Source organism: Centropristis striata, chromosome 18 (assembly GCF_030273125.1).
Source record: "Centropristis striata isolate RG_2023a ecotype Rhode Island chromosome 18, C.striata_1.0, whole genome shotgun sequence".
Classification (NCBI taxonomy): domain Eukaryota; kingdom Metazoa; phylum Chordata; class Actinopteri; order Perciformes; family Serranidae; genus Centropristis; species Centropristis striata.
Window position 1 is genome coordinate 613,735 of NC_081534.1, and position 18,704 is coordinate 632,438.

Sequence of the window (18,704 nt, forward strand, 5' to 3'; positions counted from 1 at the left end):
CATTAAAAAGTCTATTAAAGTAATTAAGATTTTATTTTAAAGTCAATGTCTCTTAAGTCACTATCGTTGCAGAATGAGGTCAAAATTCATTAAATAATTCTTTAAAGAATTGTGACTGATTTGTATTGAGCAGTACAATATATAGCTTAACCCTTTGATGCACAAAATGGGTCGAATCTACAATGTAAATAGTCATGAAAATAAAGAAAAACGCATTGAATGAGAAGGTGTGTGTCCAAACTTTTGGCCTGTACTGTATAATGATTACTTCAACTAGTGCTGTTGGTGTATAAAACCTTACATGGGTTTCCCTGGTGCATCAGAGGGGTCGCTGCAGAAGGGCTCCTGGAAGGTGGCTTCTGACATCTCCAGATCCAGCAGAGTGCTGAGAATCTCTTCGCGGCTTGGAGGGGACATGAGCGGCTTCAGAACGTGGGCTCCACCTCCTGATCCCCGTAGCAGCTGGCTGGGCCTCACCTGGGATAGCGAGCTGATGGAGCGTGGAGAGCTGCTGGGTGTGGTGGACGTTAGTCCATCAATGCCCTCCAGAAGCTCCCCTGTTGGGGAGCCATCATGATCAACAAATGAAGCAGAGCTTAAAGGCAAAGGCAGGACAGGGTCGAAGACAGAAAAGAGCAGCTCTTTTCTCTCACAGTGAAAGTCTTGAAAGGGGCTGAGTGTATGGGCTTTACCTAAAGAGAAGTCCCACTCTCTGCTCTTGTTTTTCTCTGAGTCAAGAAATGTGAGGTGATTTGATGCAGACTCCCCGTTCTCAGACCGATCAAAGAGGTCTGGGCTGACAGGCTTCGCTTTGTGCCAGTCAGAGCCCTTTTGAATCTCCTCCCCAGAATCAAACAGCCTATCAAGTTTCTTGTCAAAGCCCAGAGCCTGAGCAGAAACAGCTTCCTGACTGACATCACTCAGGAACTTAAGTGGCAAATGTTTATCAGTCAGAACAAACTGACTGCCACTGTATGGGCTGGAGAACTCCGTCTGATCAATGGCATTTATATCAAAGGTATAGTTGTGTGGGAGCTCTGGTGACAAGCTGTCCTCTATGAAGTTGCAGCTGTCCAGGCCGGGGTCTGACAGAGGGATGGGGCAGTCATCGGACATGTTGCCCTCCTGTTTCACTGATAGATCCGGCTGAGAGCTGCTTGCCTTGCCTTTCCGGATTCTGGGCTTTTTATCCTTTGGAATGGCAGGTTTTGGAGCCCTAGGTTTCCGTGGAGTGGTTGAGGGAGCTCTTCTGGATTTAGCTGGTTTAGTTTTGGGATGTAGTAGTGCTGCAGCCTGAGCTATGGCAGTGGAGTGACTGTCTGTACCAACCACCTGTAGAGGAAGAGCCTGTCCCTGCTGCCTCTTCTGGAGAAGCTGCTTGAGAACAGCCAAGCCAGAGGGGGTCTCAGAGACAGTGGGGATCTCCCCGTTTTTAGGGCCTGAGCATGGGGAGGCTATGGCTAATTGGGAGACTTTACTGTCTTCCAGTAAGGGTCTTCCAGCCATAAGAGGTGGAGGAGCAGTGCATTCCTCCTGTAAATCCTCTGCCTTTACCACAGTGGTCTGGCAACCTTGCTGCTTCAGCTGAGTCGGTGCTGAAACGCTTTGGTTGACCTCCATGATGGGAGTTTCACAGTCCTCAACCTTTGGTTCTATAGAAAGGGCTTCTGAGTTAGTGTTTGATACAGATGGAGGCTGGGAACTACCCTGGCTGTTGTCATCTGTGCTCACTGGCTTCTGAAATGGAGGGATGTCTTGACTGGAACCCTCGAAAGGAGATAGCTCATCCTCTGGGAAAAGGAGTAAGGAGCTGTCTTTAATGGACTCATGGCTTTTGGGTTCCTCAGTGTTCTTTTTGCGAGACTTTCTTGGTCTTGTGGTGCTTGGGGAACTAAGGACGGAGCCTTCAGCTATAACTTTCTTCTTCTGCTTTTGGGCAGAACCACTCCTTTGTCTTGAATTCTCTTTTTTGGATTCCTCTTGAAGCTCATTAACTGATTTGCTGACTTTCCTTTTAGTGTCTGTGGATTTCTTAGGTTTGGCAGTTTGACACTTCTTTTGTGCTCCTTTGGTGCAAGACACTGTGTGTGTCTTGTTAAAAGCAGTACCAAGGTATGGGTCACTGAGTGGGTTAATGAGCTGTTCTGAACTACTAGTGTCCATGAGAGGGTCACTGGGGGACCAACAACGAGGGGGTGTTGAGTTTGAGGGGCTTGGGGATCTATCGGAGAGGTAGCCCAACTCCACCATGACATCAGTATACTCAGTGTCATGGTCATCTGCTTGTTCACAGTAACACGGCCGAGGAGGGGGTAAAGAGGGTAGAAGTGGGCCTCTCTGACAGCCTTTAGTCCTTTTGACCCTTTCACCTTGTCTGAGCCGAGGTTTGGAGGCGTTGCCCACTGCTTTCTTACTTGCTGAGTTGACCTTTGCCTTTCTTTTTGGGTGTTTTTTGGCCTTTGGCTCAGTGACAGGAAACTTGACAGCGGTGGATTGTGGCACCTTGGGCCAGAAGTCCTTAAGAGGGGCTAGTTTATTGTACTGCTCTAGCTTGTCTGGTGTCAGCAACACCATCTGCTCCTCTACATTCACTTTGGACATCTTTACCAGCATGTTTTTCTGTCCTTTGAACCTGTTGATAATAATGTATTTGATAATGATAGGGGGCTCCTTCTTACGCCTTTTCTGGTATTTTAAATCCTGCCCACTGGGGACATTGGTGTCTTTAAACCGTTCTTTGACAGAGACTTGACTTTTAGAACGAGTGGCACCTGAGTATTCACCATCCTCACCATCATAGATCATCTTCCGCTTGGCCCTCAGGGTGTATTTACTCCCAGGCAGTGCTGAAGGTTTAGTACAGGTGACCTTAGCTGATAAATCGTGAAATGGGCTCAACCTATACTCTACAGAGTCTTTACTTTCTTTAGAAAAACTGGAAACGGTGGTGGCAGGGGGGACTGTCAGTGGTTCTGTCTGTTCATTTACAGGCCTCTTCTCACATTCTGGCTCCGCCTTTGTGATTGGCTCATCTTCTACGATTGGCTCATCTTTAATTGGCTCAGCCAGTTTTATTATAGACGTATTATCCAAAACCGGCATCTCTGTGTCTGATGTCACTGGACAAGCAGACGTGGTTGAGACGAGGCCAGTGCTGTCCTGGCTGTCAGAGGTAGAGCTTTCAACTATGTTGGACTTGTTCCTCTGTCCGGTCATTCCCAACCTTTTCTTGTACACTTTTAGCCGTGATCTGCGAGGCTGGGGCTGCTCAAGCTTGATGCAGGGCTCAGCCAACTTTTTGCTCCCGGCTTTCTTCCGACTGAGGCAGTTGGAGAGGATGACGCTAGGGAAGAACTTGTAGTGTGCTTCCTGCTGGGCCACTATAGTCCTCTCAATCTTATTTTCCTGATAGTCCTCGTACCTGATTTTTAGTTCACCAACATCTCCCTCCTCGCTGTCCTGGCCCATTTCTTCCTCCTGAGGATCCAGAAACTCGTCCTCCACCATGGATGACGGGGCGGAGGAGATGTTCCTCATGATGGGACTTTTATTGTCCTTCTGGCTTAGTTCCAGCTCGGCCTTAGCGGAGCCGTTCCTCAGCTCTGAGTAACAGAGAGAGAAGGTCCTGTGGTTCTGGAGAATGGACAGACAGTTTGTTTCTACATTCTTTATGCTGCCGTACTTCTTCCCATTTTTGGTGACTTTTCCATGACCAAATGGGAAACTTTCTAGGTCTGTCTTATCCAAAGCTATGGAGGTTTTCTTGTCAAAGGTGTACAGGGGCCTTATGTCCTGTTTGTCTACGCAGATGGGAGATACCTCAGGGTGATTGGATAACTTGCAGGGGATGGGATGTTTGACTGGCGGGATGTAGGGGATTTCTTTATTAAACTTGAACCCTGTTGAACATTCACTGTTGCTGTCCTGGTTGCTTTTTGACCGAGAGTGCTTGTCGAGTGGTTGCTCTGTGTCCAGCACATGGACTTGTCTGTGCTCCAGAAGGATCTTAGCAGAGGAAGGTGGCTCGAGGTGAACCGTCTCCCCGGAGAAAGGATCTCTATTCCCGAGCATCTTTTCTGTGACCATGAGAGAAGACTGAGTCCTGGAGCCACTATCCGTTAAGGATGAATCTGTGGATACAACAAAAGAGTAGCTGAATAAGACACTGATTAACAGTAGTGTTCAAAATAATAGCAGTCCAATGTGACTGACCAGATTAATCCAGGTTTTTAGTGTATTTGTTATTGCTACATGGTAAACAAGGTACCAAGGTTATTATAGTTAACGAAAACTAACGAAATAACGAAAACTAGAATTGAAAAAACATTTTCGTTAACTGAAATAAAAATAAAAACTAGAGTTTTTAAAAAACGATAACTAACTAAAACTGTATTTTGTGGTTTGTGGTTACAAAACTAACTAAAACTAACTAAAATTATAGTGAAAATGTCCTTAGTTTTCGTTTTTGTCAACTTTTTTCATTCATAATTCAGTGTATTTATTTGAACATGCAACACATGGTGAATATGTTTACTGAGACTGGGATGTTTACACTAGAACCAAAATACAAAACAGTTAATAACCTTATTGGGGCTGAGATGAATAAACTAAAGGAAATAAACACAAAATTTATTATGACCACTTTGAATCTGGCACCCAACAAATACCCCATTACAAAAAAACTAAAACTAACACTAAAACTAATAAAAACTAAACTAAAACTAGAAAACTCACTATTAAAACTAACTAAAACTAACTGAATTTAAAAACAAAAATTCACAACAAAATTAAAACTAAAACTAATGAAAAATCCAAAACTATTATAACCTTGCAAGGTACCAGTAGGTGCAGTAGATTCTCAGAAAACCAACAAGACCCAGCATTGGTGATATGCACATTCTTAAGGCTGATTCACCTATGGCTAAGCCCCGCCCCCAAATGCGATGAGCCAATCACAGTGTGCACAGCTAACTCAATACACTCGGACATTCTCTGCTTCCACATCCATTGAAATGCATTGGAGTTAGTCTTTTTTTAGTTTTTCGTTTTTATGTGTTTTTTCTTGAGATTTTAAGTTTAAAATGGTCAAACGGTGTGCATGGGGTACATGCAACTCTGGCACAAGGTATAGCCCAATAATATCGGAGCAGTAACCCTTTTAGTAGGCCCTTTTGGTGACTTCGAGATGATATTTCATCTTTCTGTCTCCAAAAATGATTAATTGCCTCCTGTGTACTATAAAAGCTGACAAGTCGGTATAATACGGCGCATTTACCGCTAATACTAGATTTCTTATTGTTATTTTATTTTTAAATGTATTAGCCTGTTGAAAAACTTTATTTTGATATTTAAATCAGAAGGATGCAAATAGAAAAGAGGCATACGATTTTTATTTAATTTTTATTTAATAGATTAATGACATTGATGTGTTTTTTATTTTAAATTTGATTTTGCATGTCTGCACTATTTAGTTATATATTGTATGTTTATAAGCGTTGCTGGTTCCATATTTAATGTTAAAGCAAAACATGTTTGGTATATATTAAAAGGTTTATTTGTTCAATGTTGGCCCGCGATTTTATTCAAGTTTTACATTTTGGCCCATTGTGTATTTGAGTTTGACACCCCTGGGTTAGATGTAAACCAGCATCAGAGTCTTTCCCTTCACTGAATCACTGCTTCCTCACACTGAAATCAAACGGTGCAGCCAGAGACTGGTGTTAACCGTGATGCTTATTGTGCCGCTGCAGTCAGATCTGTGTTCTGATCTCCTGATGGAACATCAGCAGGTTAGAAGATAATCTGACATTGTCAGTCCGTCTCAGCGTGGGAGGACTCACCGCTGCTCTCATCTGCCGCCCCGTCCAGCTGAGGGATGGACAGGTTGGCGAACAGAGAGTTGTTCCCGCTCCACTCCATGTCCTCAGAGTCAGAGGACTCCTGCTGCTCCTCACTGAGGACCTCCTCCTGCTCCTTCACACTGGGCCTGCACAGACAGATGACAGGAACTCTGATTAACTAATGAACGGGCAGCACTCACTGAGGACCACCTTCATCTGACTGCTCCCTGTCTGACACACCGGAAAGTAGGACTTCATCTTGATGTTTGTGATGCTTTTTTTTGCTAATTATTTCACTCTGTACCAAGGTTATTATAGTTAACAAAAACTAACGAAATTACGAAAACTTGAATTGAAAAAACATTTTCGTTAACTGAAATAAAAATAAAAACAAGAGTTTTTAAAAAAACGATAACTAACTGAAACTGTATTTTGTGGTTACAAAACTAACTAAAACAAACTAAAATTATTGTGGAAATGTCCTTAGTTTTCGTTTTTGTCAACTTTTTTCATTCATAATTCAGTGTTTCTATTTGAACATGCAACACATGGTGAATATGTTTACTGAGACTGGGATGTTTACACTAGAACCACAATACAAAACAGTTAATAACCTTATTGGGGCTGAGATGATAAACCAAAGGAAATAAAGGCAAAATTTATTATGACCACTTTGAATCTGGCACCCAACGCATAGCCCATTACAAAAAAACTAAAACTAATAAAAACTAAACTAAAACTAAGCATTTTCAAAAAATAAAAAATAAACTAAAACTAGAAAACTTACGGAGCCCCCCAGGGGACATGGGAAAAAAAAAAGATGGGTGAAAAAAAAAAAAAGATTTAATTAAAACAATACTGTAATTATATAAATATATAAAGTGCAGAGCATTGTGTTAGGTGTGGGTGTCCTTGATTAGTGCTGTTTGATTTAATATAATTCAGTTTTTGACAGATAATGTCAAAGACAGACTCACCTTGGTGGTGGTGAGCTGTCCGGAGCCTCGTTGTCCCACCGCTGGGACATTAAGAAGCTGAGCTCCGCCTCCACCTTCTCCTGCTCTGGCTCCGCCTCCTCCTCATCACTGTTGTAGTGGTAGCTCCTGGCTCCAGGGAGGGACTGGGACTGGGAGTTCTGCCTGATGGGGGTCCTGCAGAAACCATCGTTCTCCAGTCCTGCCAACAGATCGATCATGGCCTGGTCCTGGCTGCTGTCTGCACAGAGAACAAAAGAAAAGACATTACATTGATTTGCTTCAACAACAACTTTTACCATGGTCCCAAATCAATCAGCTGGTTAGACCAGTAGTTCTCAACCTTTAGGAGTCGCGACCCCCAATTTAACATGCATGTTGTCCGTGACCCCCACTCACTGAACACAATCTCACACGCACAGTTCAGATCACCCAAAAAAGAAACAAAATGACCAAATAAAGGAAACAAAATGACCAAAAAAGACACAAATTGACCACAAAATTACCAAAAAAAGACACAAAATGACCTAAAAAGACACGAAATGACCAAAAAAAGACATAAAATTACCTAAAAAGACACAAAATGACCAAAAAAAGAAACAAAATGACCAAAATAGACACAAATTGACTACAAAGTGATCAAAAACAGACACAAAATGACCTAAAAAGACACAAAATGACCAAAAAAAAGAAACAAAATGACCAAAATAGACACAAATTGACAAAAAAAAAAAAAAATGACCAAAATAGACACAAAATGACTACAACATGATCAAAAAAAGACACAAAATGACTAAAAAAGACGAAGTGTAAGTCTGAAATAGATTTTAAACAGAAAGAAGGAAATGAGAGTGAGCAGAGTGAAGGTGAGTGTGATACCTAACAGGGACGAGTGGTTGGAGGTCTGGGAGAGCGGGAGGAAGGTCTGGCTGTTCTCCAGGAGGCTCAGGATGGCCTCCTCATCCACCACAGCCTCCTCTGGGACTTTACCACTGCTCCTCACTGAGTCTGGGCCGGAGGGGAGAGAAGAGTTAGCATTAGCATACTGTTAGCATCACACTTTATACATCACGCTGCCCTCACTCTGGATTATAACAGGGCTGTTTCCACTAGCGGGCAATACCCTGAATGAGGCGAAACGCCCCTAATCTGAATACGAGCCGTCCAGAGCCGGCTTTTGTCAGGACTTTTTTCGTCCCTGTAGAAGAGCAGGGTCTTTATTACTAGAGAAGAAGGTTTCCTCACCTGGCTGTGAGTGCCTGTGAGCCTCCACAGCATTAGCAGGAGTACAGGACAGCCCCTCATGGGTCAGGGGGTCAGAGTGCAGAGTCAGTTCACCAAGAAGATCCTCCTGGTCCTCCCCCTCGCTGATCGATGAAGCTTGAGTCCTGAGCAGAGAAAAAGACAGAAATAATGAGAATTCTTGCTATAATCACACATCACAAGTCTTTAGAAGTTCTCGGAGGAGGTTCTAAGGCTCAGGGTGGAATAAAAAACACTGATTCATGATTTAGAAAAAAAAGAAAATCACATTTCAGCAGTTATTGAGCTAAGGAAACCATTGTTAGCTCAGCATGAATGAATGAATGAATGAATGAATGCTTTATTTCGGTTACAAAAAAAACAAAAAACAACAACAATAACAAAAACAAACAAAACAAAGACAACAAAATAAAATCATGTTTTTTTACAAAAGAATCAATCAGACAGCAACCGAAAAAGGACCAGGCTGAAGCCACTAAAGGCTTATTTTTGCCTCTCCTGTACCATCTACATGCATATACATTACATTATATACATTATATACATTATATACATTACATTATATACATTACATTAACTGAGTAATTCACATTGTTACAAAACACATGATACCTTAAACTTAAAAATCTAATTCAATCAAATTTCATTGTAACCCTTGATCATTTTAGATTTTAAAGGCTTCTTGAAAACTAACATAGAGTTACACATCTTTATTTCATCATTTAGTCCATAATTCCATAATTTTACATCCAAAACTGACACACATCTGTATTTGAAATTAGTTCTGACTTTCTGAGTTTCAAACATTAACTAGGACTGCGCGCAGTACTGAACGGGCCCTCGCAGTACACGCGTGTCGGGGCATGCTGCCGTCGGGGTGTGTGCGTTACAGGGGCCAGTCTATACCACCCCTATGAATTTCATTGCCTTAAGTCTTATGGTCTGGGCACAGTGGCACTTATTAAATTAAACTGCCGCCAGAGCGCCACCTAGGGGCCGATCAATAAAACCTTCAAAGGTTATCCTCAGGAGAGCATTGACAATAAGTATACCAAGTTTGGTGTTAATCCAACCAACCGATTTGGAGATATAAAATACTTCAATTTAAAGAGCGCCACCTAGTGGTAATCGGCCAAAATTTTGCAGCGAGCCTCAGGGGCTCATGGGGAAGTAGTAACCTGAGTCTCATGTCATTCAGACACACCAATGTGGAGATATGCAACACTTTGTGTTTTGTCTTGATAGTAGCGCCACCTGCAGGAAGTTGTTATTTAATAACTTGAGTATTCTTTGGGTAATCAAAATTCTTTTAATAACTTTTTGTCATGAGGGTCCGTAGATGCTGTGTGCAAAGTTTGGTGCAAAACGATGAAATTGCCTAGGAGGAGTTCGAAAAAGTAGGTTTGCGACTTTTTGCGAATTTGCGAAAAAAAACGGTAGGCGAAAATGGGAGTGGCTTATATCACGAGATTCAGCACAACTCAGTGAACGCGTGGATATAAGTTTTTTGAATGTGCGATAAAGTATGTGGGAGTTATTAGCCTAAACGCGCTTTCCTTTATTACAGCGCCACCTAGTGGTGGAAATTCAGGATGACAATAGATTATAAAATTTTTCACCATGTGTGACTTATATTTAAAGTTTCATGACTTTTGGGGTATGTTCAGGCAGTGAAAAATGCGATCATTTGGGAAGAAGAAAAATAAAAAAAAAAATAAAAATAAATAATCATTCGAAATACAATAGGGACCTCGCAGGTCGTTGCCTGCTCGGGCCCTAATAACCCCCTTAAGTTATAAATCCCCTGACTTAATGTAAACATTTTTTGAATACAAACAGGAATTGACATGTTTACCACTCGAAACATAATTTCTAATGTTTTAGAATATGAAGCATGTAATCAAAACAAGCACAGAGATCAAATGTCTGCAACACATGAGCAGCAGCAGTGTGTCTGCTGGCTGCTACCTGTAACACAGAGCAGAGGACCTGCTGCTGTCTGAACCCACAGTCAGGTTCTATTAGCAGCTCTTTACTGGGAGTCTTAATCAGGGGAAGTGCTCTGTTTACCCTGGATGTGAACACAGTGTGTGACGTCTGTCTGTGTGTGTGTGTGTGTGTCTGTGTGTGTAGCTAAGTGGTGTGTGTCTGAGTGTGAGAGGGAATATGAATGGAAAACGGGCCGGCAGCCAACAGGCTCTGCCTCCTCCAGATCTCTCAGCTGCAGCTCCTATCAGGCTCTGCCCTGCTGCAGCCCAGATACTCTCCAGTAGAGATGGAAATACTGAAATGTAGACCACACAGGCCACGCTGCTCACAAGTGACACTAATTTTCCAGGAATGGTTAAAAAAAACCCTTTTTTTTTTTTTTTTTTTTTTTTTAAAAGAGTTCCATTTTAGGTGCTACTTCCGAGCTAAACCAAACCCAGGCCCCGTTTACACGAGGACGCTCGCGGGTAAAAACAACAAAATATTTTGTGTGAAGTGCCTTTCGTTTAGACGGTGACGGCGTTTTAGGGGCTTAAAAACGCAAAAATGTGAAACCACCCTCCAGAGTGTAAAAGTTAGATCCTCTCCTCCGTAGCGTGTCGTCTACACTGACAAGACACAAAACTCTGATCTGATCTGCTCACGTCACGTATGTGTTTACGTCACATACATGCTCCAGGACAGGAAATAAAGAAACGTGGGATTATTTCCATGGTGGGACCTTCAAGCTGCTCTGGCAGCTCTAATAAACTTACAGGAGTCTTTCCACCAAATGTCCAGGATATGTACAGATAGTATTAGTGAACAGAGAAGGATCTGGAATTACCTCCATCACATTCTGGATGCAGCGATTGGTGGGAGGAGCCAGACGGCTGTGAACGAGACCTGGGAGATCTAGTGATGGAGGAGAACTTTGTGGAAGGAGTAGCTGATGAAAATGTGTGGCGGGAAAACTTCTGCATGCCCAAAGATGCTCTTATGGCTTTAAGTGATGCCGCCTGGCTGCATACAATCACATTCACACACTTTAGATCACCGTATCAGCAGATTTCCTCCTGAAAACGCTCGTCTAAACCAGGAATAAAAAGTGAAGACGAGACGCCACTTTTGCGTCTTCTGTTCAGACCGTCCTCGTGTAAACGGAGCCCCAGTGTGGAGATTAAACTGCAAACGTATTACTTATTACATAGAGTATTGTTGCCAAAGGGTTACAGTGAGCAGCAGAAACTGGAGGCGTGCTGGTCAACTTCAAGCTGAGAAACACTGAGATTTGATGAAACAGAGTCTGCACTGCAGAAAAGGTGTTTAGTCTAAAAACAAGATAAAAACAGTAAATCTGAGGGAAATGATCTTGCTGCATGGACAGATAATTTACCTTGACAAGATTTCTTAAATTAAGATTATTAAATCTAGAAATAAGCATGTTGAACACTTAACATAAGAAATTATTATTAAAACTATTAATACAAGATAAATTAAAGTTGAACTGGCCCGAGCAGAGTGACCTGATGATTATTTGGTTCTTACCAAGATAAAAAAACTTTAGATTTAGAAGTGTTACATAATTTATCTTGTTTTAAGAGTTAATTTCTTATTTTAAGTGTTCAACATGCTTATTTCTAGATTTAACAATCTTAATTTAAGAAATCTTGTCAAGGTAAATTATCTGTCCATGCAGCAAGATCATTTCCCTCAGATTTACTGTTTGATCTGGTTTTTAGACTCAACACCTTTTTGCAGTCTGGGATATATAGACAGACAGGTGAAGCTGTCTGAGCCCAGGAGAATAAATCAAACAGTGGTGTGAACCAGTGCAGCAGTGGTTCAACCACTGTCCTGCACTGGTTAACAGTCACATGTCCAGCTATCGCTCGCTTTAAATGATGAATGAGCAAATGGCTTTTTGCTGTAATTAAAAAATCAAACCTGTTAAATGATGATTTTCAGAGATGATGAATGATAAAAAACATGGCTGTAAAGATATGAAATCCTATCTTTCTCAGCTGATATCTGCTTGTTATTCCAGTGTGTAAAGTGAGGCTGACAGCAGAGAGAGAGAGGTTTTACTGCAGTCTCATTGTCATTCAGAGGGTTTCTCTGCCGGGCCGAGTGAGGAAAGGCCTCCAGAGAGCAGGGAGCACGTGCCGCTGTCTGGCTGCCTCTTAATTAGTCTGCTAGCTAACGACTTTAGAGGCGACCAGGGAGCGAGGCTGGCAGCGTCGGGAGATTACTGCAGCGATTAACACATTACACTACAAAGCCACGCCCCCTCGCTGCCTTCACTCTCTCCTCTCTGCTCTGAGGAGAGAGGCTGAATGATGGAGCTGAAGAGACAGAAACACAAGGAGAAGGAAGGAAGGAGCCCCAGAGCACACTGCAGAGAAGGTGTTTAGTCTAAAACCAGATAAAAACAGTAAATCTGAGGGAAATGATCTTGCTGCATGGACAGATAATTTACCTTGACAAGATTTATTCAATTAAGATCATTAAATCTAGAAATAGATGTTGAATGCTTAGAATAAGAAATTCACTCTTAAAACAAAACTCTCCTTCTGTCACTATCTATATGTTACTCACTTTTATCAGAATGTCAGAGGCCAGTTATGATGCCGTCATTTCATATAAAACACTGAAGTCTTTTACAAATCACTTGCATGCTCTTTAATTGTTGCGATGACGTTTCTTTCACCCAGTTTGACATGTTTCTGCTTGTTAAACTGTCATGTTGCCCAGTTTCAGCCTCCTGTCACCATCATCTTATATATATTATATTATATATTATATTTAACACGACTCTGTTGACTTTGACAATTAAAAAGTTGATGTAAAATACCATTTAAGATGGAAGGCAAATCTCCACACCGCAAAAAAGGTGTTTAGTCTAAAAACCAGATAAAAACAGTAAATCTGAGGGAAATGATCTTGCTGCATGGACAGATAATTTACCTTGACAAGATTTATTAAATTATGGTTATTAAATCTAGAAATAAGAATGTTGAACACTTAAAATAAGAAATTAACTCTTAAAACAAGATAAATTATGTAACACTTCTAAATCTAAAGTTTTTTTTATCTTGGTAAGAACCAAATAATCATCAGGTCACTCTGCTCGGGCCAGTTCATCACTGCTGGCAGCTTTACTTTATCTGGTTTTAAGAGTGAAAGTGAACAATCATTTGTGGCTCTGTCCTAAGATACTACAGCCTATTACCAAGATCATGAAAACTGAGCGAGTAGTTTTCCTGAAACCCTTCAAACCTTTACTTACTACAGCGTTTCCTGTAGGACAGTAATGGTTATAGTGCATATGTTGTTTGTTTTCACCTCATTACGTTTCTTCCAAATTCTGATTTTTGTGTGTGTTTTTATAGCCATGGATTAGTGGTAGGGTTGATTTATTTTTGGAGTGATACACCACAGTTCAAAAGAGAAATAGGGCAAAATATTAGTTCCCTCATAAACACATAATGGGTGATTCTCATGAAGCCAGTCTAAGTTTGTGAAGATTATAAGGACATACTTTATTAAACTAAATATATTTATCTATACCTATATATACTGCATTTTTATACAATTCATTCCTGTATATATTATATATATATATATATTACATTCCTTATATTCTATTATTATAATTCCCCAATGCCCAGGTCTGCTTTAAAAATACAGCGGCGGCAACAACAGTGATCCACAGAGCAGCAGAGAGCCGGCAGCAGCAGGAGGTGACAGGCTGAGTGTTAACAGAGACTCTCCCACTGTGGACAGTCAGCAGTGGGAGCAGAGAGTCTCACTGAGTGTGTGTGTGTTCATCACACACTGAAAACACACACTGCTTCCACACACACACACACACACACGTAACACACTGCTCCTCCTCTTGTTCCTGTCTGATATCAAAGGTTGGTGAATAGAAACCATCTGGATGAGATGCAGAGAAACGCTTGGCTGCAGAGCCAACTGTACTTTATTTATAGCAGGAAATTCTTCCTGCCTGTACATGGTGGGAGTTACCTCACATACAGTACAGGCCAAACGTCTGGACACACCTTCTCATTCAATGTGTTTTTCTTTATTTTCATGACTATTTACATTGTAGATTCTCACTGAAGGCATCAAAACTATGAATGAACACATGTGGAATTATGTACTTAACAAAAAAGTGTGAAATAACTGAAAACATGTCTTGTATTTTAGATTCCTCAAAGTAACCACCCTTTGCTTACTAGAATATAAGACATGTTTTCAGTTATTTCACACTTTTTTGTTAAGTACATAATTCCACATGTGTTCATTCATAGTTTTGATGAATCTACAATGTAAATAGTCATGAAAATAAAGGAAACGCATTGAATGAGAAGGTGTGTCTGTACTGTAGATCATCTCACTGTCTCTTAACTCCTCCCATCCTGTCTACATCTGTTCTGACTTCACTCTCTCCTCCTTCCCCCAATCCCAAAGAAAGGAGGCGGACAAGAAGCTGAGAGCCACATGGAAACTGACAACATGCAACAAGTTAATTATAGTTCAATACAAAGACTGAAAGATGAGAGAAGCTTGTGATGAATGTGGTCGCAGCACTAATGTGACTGGAAGCATCTTGTGCTTATTTTCAGACATTGTTTCTCTCTCCATGAGCTCCAGCTTCTTGTCATGGGACAAAAGTCCCACAAAGACTCTTAGATTAGTCCTGAAACATCTGGTTAGCTCATCAACTGTCACCACAACAACAGAACTTACACGTCAAACTCGTTCTCCTTCAGGATCTCCTTGAATCTCTTCATGAAGATCTTCTCGCTCTCTGTTGAAGTGACGAAGCCACGATCTGGAAAAGATCAGACAACATATTTCAACAGTGCGTTCATCGTCCTAGAAACTGTTTGTTCTAAGAGTTTTTCGAGGCCTCGGATTCTTCGCTACAGTTAAAACATTGTTGTCAGTAACTGCTGTTAATGTGCCAGAGCTGTTGCAGTGAGGACAATAAATCAGATGTAATGCAAACCAGTAGTTCTCAACCTTTTTGAGTCGCGACCCCCAATTTAACATGCATGTTGTCCTGTTCAGATCACCCAAAAAAGAAACGAAATGACCAAAAAAAGGAAAAAAAATGACTAAAAAAGGAAAGAAAATGAACAAAAAAGACACAAATTGACCACAAAATGACCAAAAAAAGACAAAATGACCCAAAAAAGGAACAAAATGACCAAAAAAAGACAAAATGATCCAAAAAAGGAACAAAATGACTAAAAAAGACACAAAATTACCAAAAAACCAACAAAATGACTAAAAAAACACACAAAATGACCTAAAAAGGACACAAAATGACCCAAAAAAGAAACACAATAACCAAAAAAACACAAAATGACCAAAAAAAGATACAAAATGACTAAAAAAGACACAAAATTACCAAAAAACCCAAAAAATGACTAAAAAAAGACACAAAATGACCTAAAAAAGACAAAATGACCAAAAACCCCACAAAATGACCAAAAAAAGACACAAAATTACCAAAAAAAGGAAACAAAATGATCAAAAAAGACACAAAATTACCAAATGAAAAAAAATCACCTTGGGACTGGGGGGTTTCTACCTGCTCACCTTGGGACTGGGGGGTTTCTACCTGCTCACCTTGGGACTGGGGGGTTTCTACCTGCTCACCTTGGGACTGGGGGGTTCCTATCTGCTCACCTTGGGACTGGGGGGTTTCTACCTGCTCACCTTGGGACTGGGGGGTTTCTACCTGCTCACCTTGGGACTGGGGGGTTTCTATCTGCTCACCTTGGGACTGGGGGGTTTCTATCTGCTCACCTTGGGACTGGGGGGTTTCTACCTGCTCACCTTGGGACTGGGGGGTTTCTATCTGCTCACCTTGGGACTGGGGGGTTCCTACCTGCTCACCTTGGGACTGGGGGGTTTCTATCTGCTCACCTTGGGACTGGGGGGGTTCTATCAGCTCACCTTGGGACTGGGGGGTTTCTATCTGCTCACCTTGGGACTGGGGGGTTTCTATCTGCTCACCTTGGGACTGGGGGGTTTCTACCTGCTCACCTTGGGACTGGGGGGTTTCTATCTGCTCACCTTGGGACTGGGGGGTTTCTATCTGCTCACCTTGGGACTGGGGGGTTTCTACCTGCTCACCTTGGGACTGGGGGGTTTCTATCTGCTCACCTTGGGACTGGGGGGTTCCTACCTGCTCACCTTGGGACTGGGGGGTTTCTATCTGCTCACCTTGGGACTGGGGGGGTTCTATCAGCTCACCTTGGGACTGGGGGGTTTCTATCTGCTCACCTTGGGACTGGGGGGGTTCTATCAGCTCACCTTGGGACTGGGGGGTTTCTATCTGGGACGGCTGGTTCTTCTCTCTCCTCCTCTGCTTCTCGTCCTCCCAGATGGCCTGCAGGCCCGGGTTCCTGCCGATCTGATCTGGACACACAAGAGTCACAACACAATACCATCATACTGTCTTTATTTTTTTATTTTATTTAACCTTTATTTAACCAGGTGGGTCCCACTGAGACACAAAGACCTCTCAAGACAGCAGCAGGGTTAAACGTTACAACAATAAGACAGACAGTGCATCATGGCAGAACAGACAATAAAACATGGAGCTACAGTAAAATACAAGCAAGCCAGACAGCACAGTAAGATAGGCATGGACAGCACAAGATCATGACATCATAAAAAACAAGTGCAAAGGCGATACGAGTCTGCTTCAGATCTCTCAGGAGTTTTTTAAAGGATGTGATCGTAATAAGGTCCTGCAGATTGAGACTGTCTATATGAGGAGATTTGATCCAACAAAGAGGTTTTTAGTGCCAGACTGAACCATAAAACTCAACCCATACATACTGGAGTTACATTTTTCAATTGTGCCGTTTTAAAACACATTTATAGAGCAGATGGAAAAGTCTGAGTCAGAGCAGCAGCACTGAGTCTCCTCTCCTCTCTTCACCTTAAGACAGATGCTTGTTGTGGTTTACGATCCTGCGTCCAGCCTCTAAATCAGAAGGACTCGCTGCATGTTTACAACCTCCATGCAAACAGAACATTCAGCAGCTGTGAGCTGAAGGCCTCATCACAATCACATATTCACTCAAATGTTCTTCTAAAGTTGCACCAACAAACTTTGCACACATGTGGCTTCAAATCAAAAAGAGAATTTAATTTACCCACCGGTGCTCGATGTTTGACTCAAAATACCAGTAGCAACGAGCTACAACCAGTCTGTGACTGGCTTCAAATGAAGGGATTAAAAAGCTCAGAGATCAAAGTTGTGTCTTAAAACTAGAGCATGAAATAAAGATGTGTAATTATATGTTAGTTTTCAAGAAGACTTTAAAGTCTAAAATGATCAATGAAATTTAATTGAATTTGATTTTTCAGTTTAAGCGATCATGTGTTTTGTAACGATGTGAATGATTCAGTTAATAAAGTTAAGATGGTACAGGAGAGGATATATATATAAAATAAGCCTTTAGTGGGGCTTCAGCCTCGTCCTTTTTCAGTTGCAGTCTGATGGATTCTTTTGTAAAAACATGATTTTCATTTTATTTTTTAACCGAAATAAATCATTCATTCATGTTTCTGATAAATTATTTTTCAACTTAAAGCTAAATAAAAAGAGTACACAGGTATCTTTGGATCACAAAAAGGGAGAATTGAGCTGACAAGGTGGCTGCTTTGTTTTAAACTATGCCAAGTTTTCAGCCTTGTGGTGACTTCTCTCCCTACATTTTTGTTTCCCATAGCGAGAACAAGAACAGGCGTTCTCTTTCCCTGACTGTCTCAAATAAAACAAATCCAGATGTAGAAAACATTTAAATAAGACAATTGCAACAGAGGCCAAACAAGAACTCAGTAGTAAATCCTGAGACGGAGGCTCATTCTGCAGGAAGATACTGAACCAAACACAAGCAATAATTGCATCTGCTCTGGCTGTGAATGGCTTTGTCACATAATACCATCTGCTTTATGGGTTTAGTTCAGTTCAGTAAAATATCCCTCCATGCTGGATTCCCTCATCTCAGTTCATCTCCTCCTTGCTCTGCTCCCCTGTGACAGTAGATGTCAAATCAGCTCCACGTTGTTTATGTAATGGATGTGATGTGGTGAGACGGTCAGAAGGAAAAGCTCTGAGCAGCTGCGTCACTCATCAAACATGCTGCTCCGATGATTCAGCAGACCACCTTTCACCTTTCTGTCCCTCGTCTTATTCCTACAGCTGTGTCACAGGGGCCCCTGTGACTAGGGATGGGTACTGAATTCGGTACTTTTATAGGTACCGACCGAATTCCGTCGGTACTACCGAGTACCGATTCATGTAAAATCAAACTGTACCATGTTTCGGTACCTAAACGGCGTTAACTTTAAACTGATCATTGATTTCAACCTGTTTGACATCAATGATTAACAAGCGTGCTGACGATCGCACTATTTTTTATGTTTTTATTTACCTCCTCGTCTGGTCCTGTCTGCTCACTGCGGCCACTAGCTGCTGCCCTCTTCCGCCCCGGCGCAGAGACCAACAGCCGGCTCTAGGCCTGCTAGCCGCCAGCTGCTATCTCTCCAATGTCTCTACCCGGGCTTGGCCTTCGTCTGCCTCCAGATTGGACCTTCCTTACTCCGTTTGCTCTCTCCATTC

At 41.8% G+C, this 18,704-nt stretch overlaps 1 protein-coding gene across 1 annotated transcript in view; it reads right to left on the reverse strand.

The window, feature by feature from the left end:
- rev3l (REV3 like, DNA directed polymerase zeta catalytic subunit) overlaps positions 1–18,704 on the reverse strand; it is an 82,830-nt gene that overhangs the window by 21,946 nt on the left and 42,180 nt on the right. The window contains exons 7-13 of the mRNA XM_059356583.1: positions 16,382–16,486; positions 14,804–14,888; positions 8,060–8,202; positions 7,694–7,822; positions 6,818–7,055; positions 5,841–5,986; positions 302–4,130 (exon numbers count right to left, since the gene is read on the reverse strand). Coding sequence (XP_059212566.1) covers positions 302–4,130; positions 5,841–5,986; positions 6,818–7,055; positions 7,694–7,822; positions 8,060–8,202; positions 14,804–14,888; positions 16,382–16,486 — 4,675 coding nt within the window. The remainder of the gene's footprint in view (positions 1–301; positions 4,131–5,840; positions 5,987–6,817; positions 7,056–7,693; positions 7,823–8,059; positions 8,203–14,803; positions 14,889–16,381; positions 16,487–18,704) is intronic.